General features: G+C 42.6%; 1 protein-coding gene across 1 annotated transcript in view; it reads right to left on the minus strand.

Annotated features, from left to right (window-relative positions):
* Positions 1-16,017, minus strand: part of tmprss15 (transmembrane serine protease 15) — a 97,771-nt gene that overhangs the window by 33,972 nt on the left and 47,782 nt on the right. Inside the window, exons 9-10 of the mRNA XM_072262179.1 lie at positions 10,461-10,557; positions 7,351-7,518 (exon numbers count right to left, since the gene is read on the minus strand). Coding sequence (XP_072118280.1) covers positions 7,351-7,518; positions 10,461-10,557 — 265 coding nt within the window. The remainder of the gene's footprint in view (positions 1-7,350; positions 7,519-10,460; positions 10,558-16,017) is intronic.

Below are 16,017 nucleotides of genomic sequence, written 5' to 3' on the forward strand. Positions count from 1 at the left end.
GTCACTGTCAGAGGACGTGGATCGACAAGTGTTAAAGGACTTGTCACTCTGTGAATATTTTTCACTGCAGTTCGATGAATCCCTGGATGTAATGCAAACAGCTCAGCTTGTTGTATTTATCAGAATGGCTTTCCAGGATTTTACAACAAAGGAGGACTTCCTCACGCTTTTGCAATTAAAGGAGAGAATGAGAGGTGAGGATATTTACAATGAGTTTAAAAAATATAACCGTGAAAATGACATCCCCATTCATAAACTGGTGGCAATTACTACTGATGGGGCTCCAGTAGTGCGCAGTGTGCGCGTTGGTTTTATAGCACTGTGCCGTAATGACCCTCATTTTCCCAACTTCCTGGATTATCACTGTGTGATTCATCAGCAGGCCTTGGCTGGGAAGGTCGTGGACTTTTCTCATGTAATGACACTGGTGGTCAAACTGATAAACTTGATTCAAGCAAAAGCGCTTCAGCACCGCTTATTCAAGGCGTTATTGGATGAACTCGATGCCGCTTACGGAGACATAATTCTTCATGCTGATGTTCAGTGGTTGAGTCGTGGCAAAGTGCTACAACAATTTGTTGACTTGCTGCCTGAGATAAAGACTTCCCAGTCAACAAGAAACGAGGAGAACGAGGAGCTGTCAGATGATGCGTGGCTACTGGATTTAGGGTTTCTGACAGACATAACGGCTAAATTAAATGCACTTAACCACGAGCTCATAGCAAAAGACCAACACCTAACCCACATGATAAGCGCAGTAAATGCGTTTAAGGCCAAGCTCGGTGTTTGGATTTCAAATTTAAAGAAAGGGAGGCTGACGCACTTTCCCAACTTGGAAAAAATGTTACCAGCCATCAAGGAAAAAAATGCTTTTCACCCTGAGCAGTACTTTGCTCACAGACAAACTGGCAATAGAGTTCAATCGACACCTTGAGGAGTTAAATGTCATGAAAGATATTGCTGCACTTATTTCAAACCCATTTCTGCCGATTGATATAGAACAGATAGCAGCCAAACTCCAGCAAGTATTTGGTGTGCCAAGTGATTCTGAAATGGAAATAATTGATTTGCAAAATAACATCAAGCCTAAAGCAAGATCAGGGGACGGTGACATTTGGGGGCATGTCAGCAGGGAGAAGTTTCTTTATCTCACCGCATGTGCACTAAAAGTCAGTGCCTACTTCGGGTCAACTTATCTGTGTGAAATTGCATTTTCACAGATGAAAATTATTAAATCTAAGTACAGGAGATCTCTTACTGACAGACACCTCATAGACAGTCTCAAACTGGCTGTCTGTAGTTATGAGCCAAATTTCAGGGAACTAGCAGAAAGTATTTAGCCCCAGTCATCACACTGAGTGCAACAGTCAATTTTTAATCATTTATTTTTCGTGTTGAAATAAAACTAAATAATGAAGCTTAGAATTAAAGGTGTGAAGTATTGTAATATTCTTAAAGAAAGACAGCTGTGGCCTGTTTGATATGCCAGCTACAGTGTTTTCTTATTTGAAAGTTTGACAGAAGTATTTTGTGTAATTCAAATACATTTAGCCCAAATAAAAGGCCTCAAATTGGAAGTACAATCTGAGCTGTTTTTTCTCTAAACGATTTAGTAGATAGATCTTGCCTTTCACTAAGGTTGAGTAGGTGATCTTGGGCTTAAAAAGGTTGGTGACCACTAGTGTAGAGGGATCTTAGGGTCCATGTCCATAGATTCCTCAAAGATGCTGCTCAAGTTGATACGGTTGTCGAGAAGGCATATGACAGCCTTGAGGAATGCTGTGATATTTATGAATGGGATAGCGAAATGGGACAGCTATTAATCATGATGTATCATGAGAGAAACCGGGTCAAGAGAAAGATTAAATTTATCTTTGTTTTATTTACCTTTTCTGAGACAAGTAAAGATAATCTCTCTGAATCTACTGCAGGACGTCAAGCTCTGACCTTGCCTTACAGCCAGTTTATTGAAGTGGTCGGTGAAAATTAGTTTGTAGTCAATACGACACCCCCCCCCACCCTACTTCTGCTTGGTGGGAGATTTGATAATTGTACAGTCGTTAAGGATAAAGATTAACTTTATGTGTCATATGTAGATCAAAACATTGGAACATACTGTGAAATGTGGCACTTGTGTTAACAACCAATATAGTCCGAGGATGTGCTGAGGGCAGCCTGCAAGTGTCGCCATGCTTCCAGCGTCAGCACAGCATGCCCACAACTCAAAGATTTCAAAGAACCCAAATAAAAAAAAACACCAACACCTACTGCGCAGGTAAAGGGAAAATAAACACAGATCATGCAAACAACAGAAGCGAGCGACATTCCAAACCAAAATGAGTCCTTAGATCCAAACCCTGGAGCAGCTCGGAGTAGGCCCAAGCCTCCGTATGAGTCCATTATATCAGTGGGCATGGAACACAGCGGTTGGGACTGTCTTCATTGCCTCAGTGCCCATGGAGAGAGGAGTGAACATTGTGGGAGAGCAAGCGATATTGGCTCTTGCCTCCGATCCCAATGCTACGTCTTTCCAGCATATCATTTAAATCGTCCAAACAGCGGATTGTACCTTGCATTGGGATCTAGGCACTGGTGCAGGAAAAGGGTCCGGGCCTAGAAAAATCCACCCAGTGACTTGCTCTGGGCCCAGATTTCGCTGCCCAGCATGAAGCCGCTCTCGATTTCTCCAAATCGGCTCAATACCCAGAGCAATCCAACCTCGCATCCCGAACAAATGTACGGGCATCGAAATTTCTCTGCCTCGCCTTCTCCTCACCGGATGGCTCACTCCATCTGTGTCGATCTTGTAATGTCCAGCACGATTCACCCCCCGAATTCTGTTCACATTCTCTCACCTTTTCATTGTTTGCTGTGATAATTTACCACAATTTACTTAATAAAAGGTGCTATTAGTAATGTTTTTAGTCGTATTTCTTGCCTTTTGAACTACCAGTGAGCTGTCGCATGCGTTCAGTAGCAACATTTTAAACCGGAATCAGAATCAGAATCAGGTTTATTATTAGTGGCATGTGACGTGAAATTAGTTAACATAGCAGCAGCAGTTCAATGCAATACATAATATAGAAGAAAATAATAATAGTAATAATAATAATAAATAAATAAATAAATTCCAGTATACGTATGTATGTTGAGATTAAAAATTGTGCAAAAAAACAGAAATAATATATATTAAAAAAGTGAGGTAGTGTTGAAGGGTTCAATGTCCATTTACGGATGGGATGGCAGAGGGGAAGAAACATAGAAACATACAAAACCTACAGCACAATGCAGTAATGCAGGCCCTTCGGCCCACAAAGCTGTGGCGAATATGTTCCTACCTTAGAACTACCTAGGCTTACCTATAGCTCTCTATATATCTAAGCTCCACGTACCTATCGAGGAGTCTCTTAAAAGACCCTATCGTTTCCACCTCCACCACCGTCGCCGGCAGCCCATTCCATATACTCAACAATCTCTGCATAAAAAACTTACCCTTGCCATCTCCTCTGTACCTACTACCAAGCGCCATAAAACTACGCCCTCTTGTGCTATCAATTTCAACCGTGGGAAAAAGCCTCTGACTATCCACACGATCAATGCCTCTCATTATCTTGTACACGTCTATCAGGTCACCTCTCATCCTCCGTCGCTCCGAGGAGAAAAGGTCGAGTTCACTCAACCTATTCTCATAAGGCATGCTCCCTAATCCAGGCAACATCCTTGTAAATCTCCTCTGCACCCTTTCTATGGTTTCCATGTCCTTCCTGTAGTGAGGCGACCAGAATTCAGCACAGTACTCCAGGTGGGGTCTGACCAGGGTCCTATATGTCTGCAACATTACCTCTCAGCTCTTAAACTCAATCCCACGGTTGATGAAGCCCAATGGACAGTATGCCTTCTTAATCACACAGTCAACCTGCGCAGCAGCTTTGAATGTCCCATGGACTTGAACTTCAAGATCCCTCTGATCTTCCACACTGCCCAGAGTCTTACCATTAATGCTATATTCTGCCATCATATTTGACCTACCAAAATGAACTACCTCACACTTATCTGGGTTGAACTCCATCTGCCACTTCTCAGCCCAGTTTTGCATCCTATCAATGTCTTGCTGTAACCTCTGACAGTCCTCCACAGTATCCACAACACCCCCAACCTTTGTGTCATCAGCAAATTTACTAACACATTCCTCCACTTCCTCATCCAGGTCTTTATAAAAATCACAAAGAGTAGAGGTCACAGAACAAATCCCTGAGGAATGCGACTGGTCACCATCCTCCTTGCAGAATATGACCCATCTACAACCACTCTTTGCCTTCTGTGGTCAAGCCAGTTCTGGATCCACAAAGCAATGTCCCCTTGAATCCCATGCCTCCTTACTTTCTCAATAAGCCTAGCGTGGGGTACCTTTTCAAATGCCTTGCTGAAATCCATATACACTACATCTACTGCTCTACCTTCATCAACGTGTTTAGTCACATCCTCAAAAAATTTAGTCAGGCTCATAAGTCACGACCTGCCTTTGACAAAGCCTTGCTGACTATTCCTAATCATATTATGCCTCTTCAAATGTTCATAAATCCTGCCTTGCAGGATCTTCTCCATCAAGTTACCAACCTCTGAAGTAAGACTCACTGGTCTGTAATTCCTAGGCTATCTCTACTCCCTTTCTTGAATAAGGGAACAACGTTTTCTACCCTCCAATCCTCAGGAACCTCTCCTATCCTCATTGATGATGCAAAGATCATTGCCAGAGGCTCAGCAATCTCCTCCCTCACTTCCCACAGTAGCCTGGGGTACATCCCTTCTGGTCCTGGTGACTTATCCAACTTGATGCTTTCCAAAAGCTCCAGCACATCCTCTTCCTTAATATCTGCATGCTCAAGCTTTTCAGTCTGCTGCAAGTCATCCCTGCAATCACCAAGATCTTTTTCCGTAGTGAATACTGAAGCAAAGTATTCATTAAGTACCTCTGCTATCTCCTCCAGTCCCATACACACTTTGCCACTGTCACACTGGATTGGTCCTATTCTCTCACATCTTATCCTCTTGCTCTTCACATACTTGTAGAATGCCTTGGGGTTTTCTTTAATCCTGTCTGCCAAGGCCTTCTCATGGCCTCTTCTGGCTCTTTCATTCTTGAGCTCCTTCCTGCTAGCCTTATAATCTTCTAGATCTCCATCATTACCTAGGTTTTTGAACCTTTCATAAGCTCTTCTTTTCTTCTTGACTAGAATTACAAGAGCCTTTGTTCACCACGGTTCCTGTACCCTACCATCCTTTCCCTGTCTCATTTTGATGTACCTACTCAGAACCCCACGCAAATATCCCCTGAACATTTGCCTCATTTCTTCCATTGTCTCCCTGAGAACAGCTGTTTCCAACTTATGCTTCCAAGTTCCTGCCTGATAGCCTCATATTTCCCCTTACTCCAATTAAACGCGTCCCTAACTTGTCTGTTCCTATCCCTCTCCAATGCTATGGTAAAAGGGATAGAACTGTGATCACTATCTCCAAAATGCTCTTCCACTGAGAGACCTGACACCTGACCAGGTTCATTTCCCAATACCAGATCAAGTACAGCCTCTGCTCTTGTAGGCTTATCTACATATTGTGTTAAGAAACCTTCCGGAACATACCTAACAAACTCCACCCCATCTAAACCCCTCACTCTAGGGAGATGCCAATCAATATTTGGGAAATTAAAATCTCCCACCACAACAACCCTGTTATTATTACACCTTTCCGGAATCTGTCTTCATATCTGCTCCTCGATGCCCCTGTTACTACTGGGTGGTCTATAAAAAACACCCAGTAGAGTTATTGACCCCTTCCTATTCCTAACTTCCACCCACAGAGACTCCGTAGACAACCCCTCCATGATTTCCTCCTTTTCTGTAGCTGTGACACTATCCCTGATCAACAGTGCCACACCCCCACCTCTTTTGCCTCCCTCGCTGTCCTTTCTGAAACATCTAAAGCCTGGCACCTGAAGTAGCCATCCCTGCTCCTGCACCATCCAAGTCTCTGTAATGGCCACAACATCATAGCTCCAAGTGCTGATCCACGCTCTAAGCTCATCTTCTTTGTTCATAATACTCTTCGCATTAAAATGGACATCTCTCAAACCACTGGTCTGAGTGCATCCCTTCTCTATCACCTGCCTATCCTCCCTTTCCCCCTTCTGAAAGCTTTCTCTATTTGTAAGTCAACCTCCCTTTCCTCTATCACTTCAGTTCGGAAGCTGTTCCTGAATCGCTGAGTTGGTGCTTTCAGGCTTCTGTATCTCCTGTCTGATGGTAGCAGTGAGAAAAGGGCATACCCTGGGCACTGGAGGTCCTTAATAATGGACGCTGCCTTTCTGAGACACCGCTCCTTGAAAATGTCCTAGTACCCTAGTACCCAAGATGGGGCTGACTAAATTTACAACCCCCTCCAGCTTCTTTTGGTCCTGTGCAGTATTCCCACCCTCCGTACCAGACAGTGATGCATCCTGTCAGAATGCTCTCCATGGTACGTCTATAGAAGTTTTTGAGTGTATTTGTTGACATACCAAATCTCTTCAAACTCCTAATCAAGTACAGCCGCTGTCTTGCCTTCTTTATAACTACATCGATATGTTGGGACCAGGTTAGGTCCTCAGAGATCTTGACTCCCAGGAACTTGAAACTGTTGACTTCTCCGCTTCTGATCCCTCTATGAGGATTGGTATGTGTTCCTTTGTCTTACCCTTCCTGAAGTCCACAATCAGCTCTTTCCTCTTACTGACTTTGAGTGCCAGGTTGTTGCTGCAACACCGCTCCACTAGTTGGCATATCTCACTCCAGTACACCCCCTCGTCATCACCTGAGATTCTACCAACAATGGTTGTATCGTCAGCAAATTTGTAGATTGTATTTGAGCTATGCCCAGACATGGGTATAGAGAGAGTAGAGCAGTGGGCTAAGCACGCTGCATGAGGTGTTGATTGTCAGCGAGGAGGAGATGTTATCACCAGTCCGCACAGACTGTGGTCTTCCGGTTAGGAAGATGAGGATCCAATTGCAGAGGGAGGTACAGAGGCCCAGGTTCTGCAACTTGTCAATCAGGATTGTGGGAATGATGGTATTAAGTGCTGAGCTACAGTTGATGTACAGCATCCTGACGTAGGTGTTTGTGTTGTCCCTAATCCACATGTCTTTGGAATGTGGGAGGACACCACAGTACCCAGAGGAAATCCACGTGGTGACAGGGAGAATGTACAGACTGTGGCACGAATTGAAACCCCATCACTAATTGCTGGCACAGTAAAGGGTTACGCTAACTGCTCGTGCTAGTGATACCGATACACTCGTGACCATTACGGTGCATCCCTGGAAGAGACTGACCCTGACTGATGTAGTTTCATTGATTGTCAGCTGCCCATAGTTCCACTGATTCCCGTAATCTCCTTCCTTCTCGAACGCTATAAATGACTCGACCTGATTGATGGTGATCCAAACCTGTAGTCTGGCGACATTCCTTCCATACATGTGGTACCTGGGGTATGGAGACAATGAGAAGGTGTCAGGAGGATGCGTAGAATATTCCCCCAATGCAATGAGCTTGAGAACTAATCACAGATTCAGTCATCACCTGAGCAGGGCATTCATTCTGTTACACTCATGATGGCTCTTCAAAATCCAATTGTTTTCTACCATTTCGCTGCAGATTTCTCTCATGTTGATACATGCATTCCATTTCGGAATCAGCTTCCAGGCAGGCTTAAAAGAATGGCCTGTTCCTATGCTGTGCTGTCCTGTGTTTTGTCTATGCTCTATAAATGACTCCTACATTATAACAAGCTCACTGGTGTCTCTACTTCCTCAGGAGGCTCAAAGAATTTTTGCATGTCCCCTTTGACACTCACCAATTTTTATCTATGCACTATAAAGAGCATCCTGTCCAGATACATCATGCCTTTACATGGTAGCTGTTCTGCCTGTGACCAAAAGGGTTGTGGACTCTGGTCAGCACACCTCAGAAACCAGCCTCCCCTCCATGGATTCTGTCCCTGTCAAGCAACCAGCATAAGCAAAGGCCCCATGCGTTCCAGGCATTCTCTCCTCTCTACCCATCAAACTGGGCAGAAGGTACAAAAGGTAGAAGGCACATACCATCAGGTTCAAGGGCGGGTTACTATCCCACTGTTATAAAACTATTGGATAGACCCCTAGTACGACAAGATGGACTTTGGACCTCACTTTTGACCACATTATGACCTTGCACCTTATTGTCTGCCTGCACTGCACTGTAACGCTTCATTCTGCATTCTGTTAACATTTCCCTTGTAATGAAATGACTTGTTTGAATAGCACACAAAACCAAGATTTCCCTGCACGTGTGACAATAGTAAACCCATTTACCTATTTATGATGAAGAATGGGGTGAGCTTGAATGTGGTAAAAATTCATCTCCCATTTTTTTATATAGATTCAGTAATCCCGTTGAATATCAACTGAAGGTGCTTAGACTCTCTCTTGTTGGGTATAGTTATTGTATGCACTGTAGTGGTGTGACAGTTCAAAGTTCAAAGCAAATTGATTATTGAAGTATGTATACGTCATCATGTACTACCCTGAGATTCACTTTCTTGCAGGCATTCACAGAGAACAGAGAATTACAATAGAATCAATGAGAAACTACACCCAAAGGCTGACGAACAACCAATGTGCAAAAAGAAGATACACTCTGCAAATGCAAATAAATAAACAAATAAATAATAAGATAAGGTAAGGTAAAACTTCATTTATGCTGAAGGAATTTATTGTTGCAAGGTTGCTCAGTCGGGAATATATACTTTAAGAAAACAAAATGTAAGCATTGAACGATAATGCTGAGAACATGAGCTGTAGAGTCTTTGAAAGTGGGTCTCTAGAATGTGGAATCAGTTCACAGTTGACGTGAATGAAGTTATCCACGCTAGTTTAGGAGTCTGATGGTTGAAGGGTAATAACTATTCCTGAACTTGGTAGTGTGGCTTCCAAGGCTCCTGTACCTCCTTCCTGTTGGCAGCAACGAGACAAGACCACAGCCTGGCTGGTGGGGGTCCTTGATAATGGATATATCCATGGTACAGATCACCCCTTCCCTGAATGCCACCTCACTCCTGCTTCATGAGACCATGGACAGCTACATTCACCAACATGATGTGACTGGAATTAAAATGATTGCAAACATCAACAGTCATCTCCACTGACCTAATGATCAAAGAAAGGACACAGAAGGTGTTTTTTTTCTCCCAGGGTGGAAAAGTCCTCTACTTGAAGAGGAATATTCAAAGTGAGAGGGAGAGAGAGGTGTGCAGGCCAAGTTTTTTTACACAGGGAGTGGTGGAAGTAGATACAATATTGGTGTTTAAGAGATTATTAGACAGACACATGGATATGCAGGGAATGGAGGGATAAGAGCACCCGGAAGAGATTTAGTTTTATTTAATATTATAGTTGACGTACATGTTGTGTGCCAAAGAGCCTGTTCCTGTGCTACATATTTCAATGTTCTAGATGTGGGCCTGAGTATAGGTGCATCTAAGCAATCTGCCCATTAGGAATTTGTCACAGTGAGACCTGATCCTATCCGTAATGTTGACACACATGGGCACACGCTACTCTGAGGTATTTCAGTGAGAACATGAATGCACACAGGCTTGCATTTTCACACGGACACTCGTTTATCTGCTCAGATACACACCTACTCATGTGCCTACACACGCAATCATACACACACACACACACACACACATACATACATACACGGATACACACATACACACTTGCAACACACACATACACACACACACACACACACACACACACACACACACACACAGACACGGATACACACATACACACTTGCAACACACACGTACACACACACACACAAACTGGGCTTCCCTTCAATTTAGAGATACACCATGGTAACAGGTATTTTCAATCCAAAAAGGCTCCACACCCAAAATCTCCATTTCACTGGCTCAATTTGTCTCTTCCTCCAGTTCTCAATTTCACTCTTAACCTCTTCATTACATTACTTATATTTTAAAAATCCAGCAGAGGGTTTTAGTTTACATTTTATCATTATCATCTCTTTTAACTTCTAAATGTTTATTTAGAGATCGAGCACGGTAACTGGCCCCTCCAGCCTAACAAGTCCAATTACACCAATGGGACCAAGTAACCTACTAACACATATAGTATGTGTAGAGACTGTGGGAGGAAACCAAAGCCCACATGTATAAACTCCTGACAGACAGTTGCAGAATTGAGCCCAGGTCACTGGTGCTATAAGGCATTACACTACCCGCTGTGTTACCATGTCACCACCTGCACCCAATTACATCCCCACTGCTTCCTTGAGATCTTTTCAGCATCTGAAGGAAAAACAGTTTAGACTGTCACTTCATTGATTAATAAAATGCAACTCTAAGATTCATTACTCACCAGAAACTAAGACATGAAGAGTTGGTATCAGTGGACAACACAGGACTGTAGAGACGGATCTTTTCAAAATGATTTCTGGGTACCACAATATAAAACCCTGGAATTAAAGAGTAGTTACCGATATTGTATCTCAGGAACAAAAACATAATATGGAACCAACACAATGTTGGAGAAACTCAGCAGGTCAAGCAGCATCCATGGAGGGGAATAGATAGTCAACTTTTCGGGCCAAATCCCTTCTTCAGGACTGGAAAGGAAGAGGGAAGAAGCCGCAATAAGAAGGTGGGAGCAGGGGAAGGAGTACAGGGTGGCAGATAATAGGTGAGTTGGCCCCAACACTGAGCACATTTACACAGAGAGCTGCCACAAGGAAGCAGCATCCTTTAGAGCGTCATTGAACTCTACAGCACAGAAACAGCCCCTTTGGCCCATCTAATCTATGCCAAACCATTAATCTGCCTAGTCCCATTGACTTGTACTTGGACCATGGCCCTCTATGCCCCATCTATCCATGTATATATCTAAATTTTTCTGAAATGTTGAAATTGAACCCACATCCACCACGTGCTGGTAGCTCATTCCGCACTCTCACCACCCTCTGAGTGAAGAAGTTCTCTCTCATGTTCTCCTTAAAGATTTCACCTTTCACCCTTAACACATGACCTCGAGTTCTAGTCACACACAACCTCAGTGGAAAAAGCCTGCCTGCATTTATCCTACCTATACTCCTCATAATTTTATATACCTCTATCAAATCTGCCCTCAATCTTCTACATTCCAGGGAATATTGACTTAACTTACTCTTTCTTTCACCTATAATTCAAGTCTGCAAGTCCCAAAAACATCCTTGTAAATTTTCTCTGTACTCTTTCAATCTTATTTACATCTTTCCTATAGGTAGGTGGCCAAAACTGTATACAATACTCCAAATTAGATCCCAACTCCTATACTCAATACATCGATTTATGAAGGCTAATGTGCCAAAATGCTTTCTTTATGACCGAATCTTCCTGTGACACCACTTTCAAGGACTGAACCTTCATGACCAACCTCCCATGTGGGACCCTGTTAAAGGCCTTGCTACAGTCCACTGTTTTGCCTTCATCAATTTTCCTGGTAACTTCCTCGAAAAACCGTAAATTTGGTTAGACACAACTTACTGCTCACAAAGCCACATTTACTATCCCTAATCAGTTCCTCTCTATCCAAATTTTTGTATACATCTGGTCCCTTAGAATATTTTCCCACTCCTGATATCAGGCTCATTGGCCTATACTTTCCTGGCCTATTCTTAGAGCCTTTCTTAAACAACAGAACAACACTAGCTATCCACCAATATTCTAGCGCATCAGCTGTAGTTAAGGATGTTTTAAATATCTCTGCTAGGGTCCCTACAAGTTCTTCACCTGCCTGCCACAGGATCCAAGGGAACACCTTGTCATGCCCTGGGATTTATCCACCTTAATTTGCCTCAAGACAACAAATACCTCCTCCTCTGTAATCTGTATAGGGTCCATGACCTCATTGCTGCTTTGCCTCATTTCTGTAGACTCTGCGTACATCTCCCGAGTAAATATAGATTCAAAAATTCCATTTAAGATCTCCTCCATCTTTTTCAGCTCCATGCATAGATTACCAGGTCCTCAGATCATCCAGAGGACCAATTTTGCCCCTTACAATTGTTACATACCTCATGGACGTCTCGTGACTGCCTTATGACCATGATGTAAATGAGCATCTTATGAGCATGATGTAATGGTCTTGCGGAAGTCACATGACATAATTTTCCCGCCAGTGAGGTCACATGATGACCTGTTCTCAACAGGTATATAAAGGAGACCACTGGTGTGACGCAGTTAGTTTTCAGTTTGGTTTTGTGTTAGATACTCCGTTATCCTGTGTATCTGTCTTATGACACAGTTCGTTTTTAAACCGGAGTTTTGCTTTCTATCTTAAGGTGGTATTTGTGCTGGCAGTTTCGACAATATCTGCCAGATTTTTGTTTTAGTTTTACCTTTGCAGTTTAATATCAGAGAGTGAAGATCTTTATAAAAGTACGAGACCCGAAGGATTGAGAAAAATTGGTGTTGTTCGGGTGTTTCAAAAAGGACCGACCTTATTGAGTCTTCGGTCAAGAAATAGTGACCTGCATCTAAGATAACTCCTGCCAAAAGAGCAAGGAAATTCGTGCAGGGTTCGCTCGCCAGGAAAAGGTCAGTTCATTTAAGCCATTTATCTCCTTCGGCATGAATCCTTTGGACAGAACCAGCAGAAACGTCGCGTCTATGAAGAAATCCTTCTCCAGGAAAGTCTCTCCTAATTGACTGTATAAATCTCTTGGACTTTCGAATTTGCCATTCTAAGAACTGTGTTCGAATTTACTATTTTAAGAACTGTTTTCACATTTACCCTTTTAAGAACTGTTCCAGAGTTGCCGTATAGCAGTTAAATTCCTGTTAAGTTAGTCGTTTAAATACATTTCTCTATTTTTGAGCAGAGTTTAATAAATGTGTGCCTGTTTTTATGAAACCTGACTAAATTGATATTCATTGTTGCTGGTCATGTGACACAATCCTTTTGCTCTTAACATATCTGTAGAATCACTAAGGATTCTCCTTCACATTGTCTGCTGTAAGAACCTCATGCCTTCTTTTAGCCCTCCTGATGTCTTTCTTAAGGGTTCTCTTGCATTTTTATACTTCTCAAGTACCTTATTTATTCCTACCTGCACTTACCTGTTATGCACCTCCTTCTTTTTCTGAACCAAGGCCTCAGTATCTCTCAAAAACTAAGGTTCCCTAAACCTGTTATCCTTGCCTTCTATTCTTAGAGGTACATACGAGCATTGTACACTCAAAATTTCATTTTTGAAGGCCTTCCACTTACCAAGTACAGCTTTGCCAGAAAACATCCTGTTCCAATCCACACTTGCCAGATCATTTCTGATACCACCAAAATTGGCTTTCTCCAATTCAGAATCTTTACCCAAGAACCAGACCTATCCTTTTCCATAATTACCTTGAAACTAATAGCATTATCATCACTAGATGCAAACTGTTCCCCTACACAAATTCTGTCACCTGCCCTGTCTCATTTCCTAATAGGGGATTCAGTATCACACTCTCTCTAGTTGGAACTTGTATGTACTGATTAAGGAAACTTTCCTGAACACATTTGACAAACTGTTTCCCATCTAGTCCCTTTACAGTATGGGAGTCCCAGTCTATATGTGAAAAATTAAAATCACCTACTAAAACAAGCTTATGTTTTTGTAACAGTCTGTGATCTCTTTACAAATTTGTTCCTGTAAACCCCGTGGACCATTGAGTAGTCTATAATATACAATTCCATTAACATGGTTATACCTTTCCAATAAAACCTCACTCGATGAGCACTCCAGTCTGGCCTGACGGAGTGCTGCCATGACATTTTCTTTGACTAGTAACACCTCCCCTCCTCCTTTAATCACTCCCATTCTATCACGTGTTAAACAACGGAACCTCAGAATATTGAGCTGCCAGTCCTGCCCCTCCTGCCACCAAGCCTCACTAATGTCTACAATGTCACAATTCCACGTGCTGATCCATGCCCGGTGTTCATCTGCTTTTCCTGTGAAACTTCTTACATTGCAATATATGCAGCTCAAAACATTAGCCCCTCCATGCTTGACCTTTTGATTTCTGACTTTGTATGTAGGCTTAACAACATCTTTCTCCACTGTCTGCTCTGGCACTCCTAATCCCCTGCAACTCCAGTTTAAACCACCCCCCCCCCATGCTGTTCAAGCAAACTGTCCTGCTAGAATATCCCTCCAGTCTACATCCAAACCATCCTTTCATACAGGCCCCACCTTCCCTGGAAGAGAGTCCAACGATCCAAAAATCTGAAACCCTCCCTCATGCACTATCTCCTTAGCCACATATAAAACTGTATGATCTTCATATTCCTGGCTTTAGCAGCACATGGCATGGGTAGCAGTCCTGATATCACAACCCCGGAGGTCCTGTCCTTTAACTTAGCACCTAACTCTCTGAACACTCTGTAGGACCTTGGTACACCTCCTAACCTTGTCATTGGTACTAGAGTGGACCACAACCTCTGGCTGCTCATGTTCCCATTTAGGAATACTCACCAAGGACCTCCACCATCTTCGCCATGCTCTCTTCTCACTACTGCCATCAGGAGGAGGTACAGGAGCCTCAGGCCCTGCACCACTAAGTACAGAAACATTTATTGCCCTACAACCATCGGGGTCTTGAACCAGCATGGATAACTTCATTCACCACCACACTGAACTGATTCCATGACCTACAGACTCACTTTCAAAGACTCAAAGTGTTATTTATTTGCACAATTTGTCTTCTTTTTCACGTCGGTTGTTTGTCAGTCTTGGTTTATATATAGTTTTTAAATAAAATTTATTATTGTATTTCTTTATTTTCGTGTAAATGCTTGCAAGGAAATCAATCTCAAGGTAGTCTGTGGTTAGTTGTTAGTCTTTTGTATTTTGTGTTTAGTCCTCCTGTTGTATTTTTTTAATTTTTCTGTAAACACTTGCAAGAAAATGAATCTCAAAGTTGTACATGGTAACTAATACATACTTCGAGTCATAAAGTCATAGAGGTGCACAGCACAGAAACAGGCCCTTTGGCCCATCTGGCCAAAACCAACCCATTTAAGCTACCTACTCCCATCGACCTGCACCAGGACCATAGAACTCCAAACCCCTACCTTCCTGGTACCAATCCAAACTTGTCTTAAATGCACTTGGGTTGGCAGCGCATTCCACACACTCATCTCGTGACCCTCTGAGTGAAGAAATTTCCCGCCATGTTCCCCTTAAACTTCTCATCTTTCAACCTTAACCTTTGACCTTTGGTTGTAGTCCAACCCAACCTCAGTGGAAAAAGTCTTGCTTTTGCCTCATCTATATCCCTCATAATATTTATTATCACTTTGATAATAAATTTACGTTGACTTTGAAATTTGCTTTGGCTTCAAGGTATGATCAAAGTTGCAGAACTGAACTTCCCCAACTTTCAAGGAAAAGAGCTGGATTTTTATTCGAGGATAATGAGAGAAAAGGGCAAATAAACACAGTCCTTTGCAGAGAATGTGATATTACTAAAACAAATTTCCAACCACACACAAAAGGCAACAAGTCATGCATTCACCACCCACCTGTCCTCGCAATCAGCTGTTGTGTCTTATAAGGCTGGCCTCCTGAATTGTGCGCTTTGTGGGGGAGGATTGTTTGAAACTGATAAATAACAGGAGTTATTTGTGCTGAGACCCATCTGCTCATCACCTGTTAATTCCCTGGACTTTACTCCTCCTGTTTAGGCGACAACTTCAATCATTTCCTGAGCTGGGAAATGGCTGAGTGTGAGGTGCAGAGAAGTCAACGTAAATTCATGATCAAAGTAAGTATATGTCACTATATATTACTGTGAGATTTACTTTTTTGCAGGCATTTACGGAAAATAAACAAATAAAATAGAATTTATGAAAAACTATACATAACAAAGTCTGACAGATAACCAGTGCACAAAATAAG

The sequence above is a fragment of the Mobula birostris genome, chromosome 6 (assembly GCF_030028105.1).
Source record: "Mobula birostris isolate sMobBir1 chromosome 6, sMobBir1.hap1, whole genome shotgun sequence".
NCBI lineage: Eukaryota > Metazoa > Chordata > Chondrichthyes > Myliobatiformes > Myliobatidae > Mobula > Mobula birostris.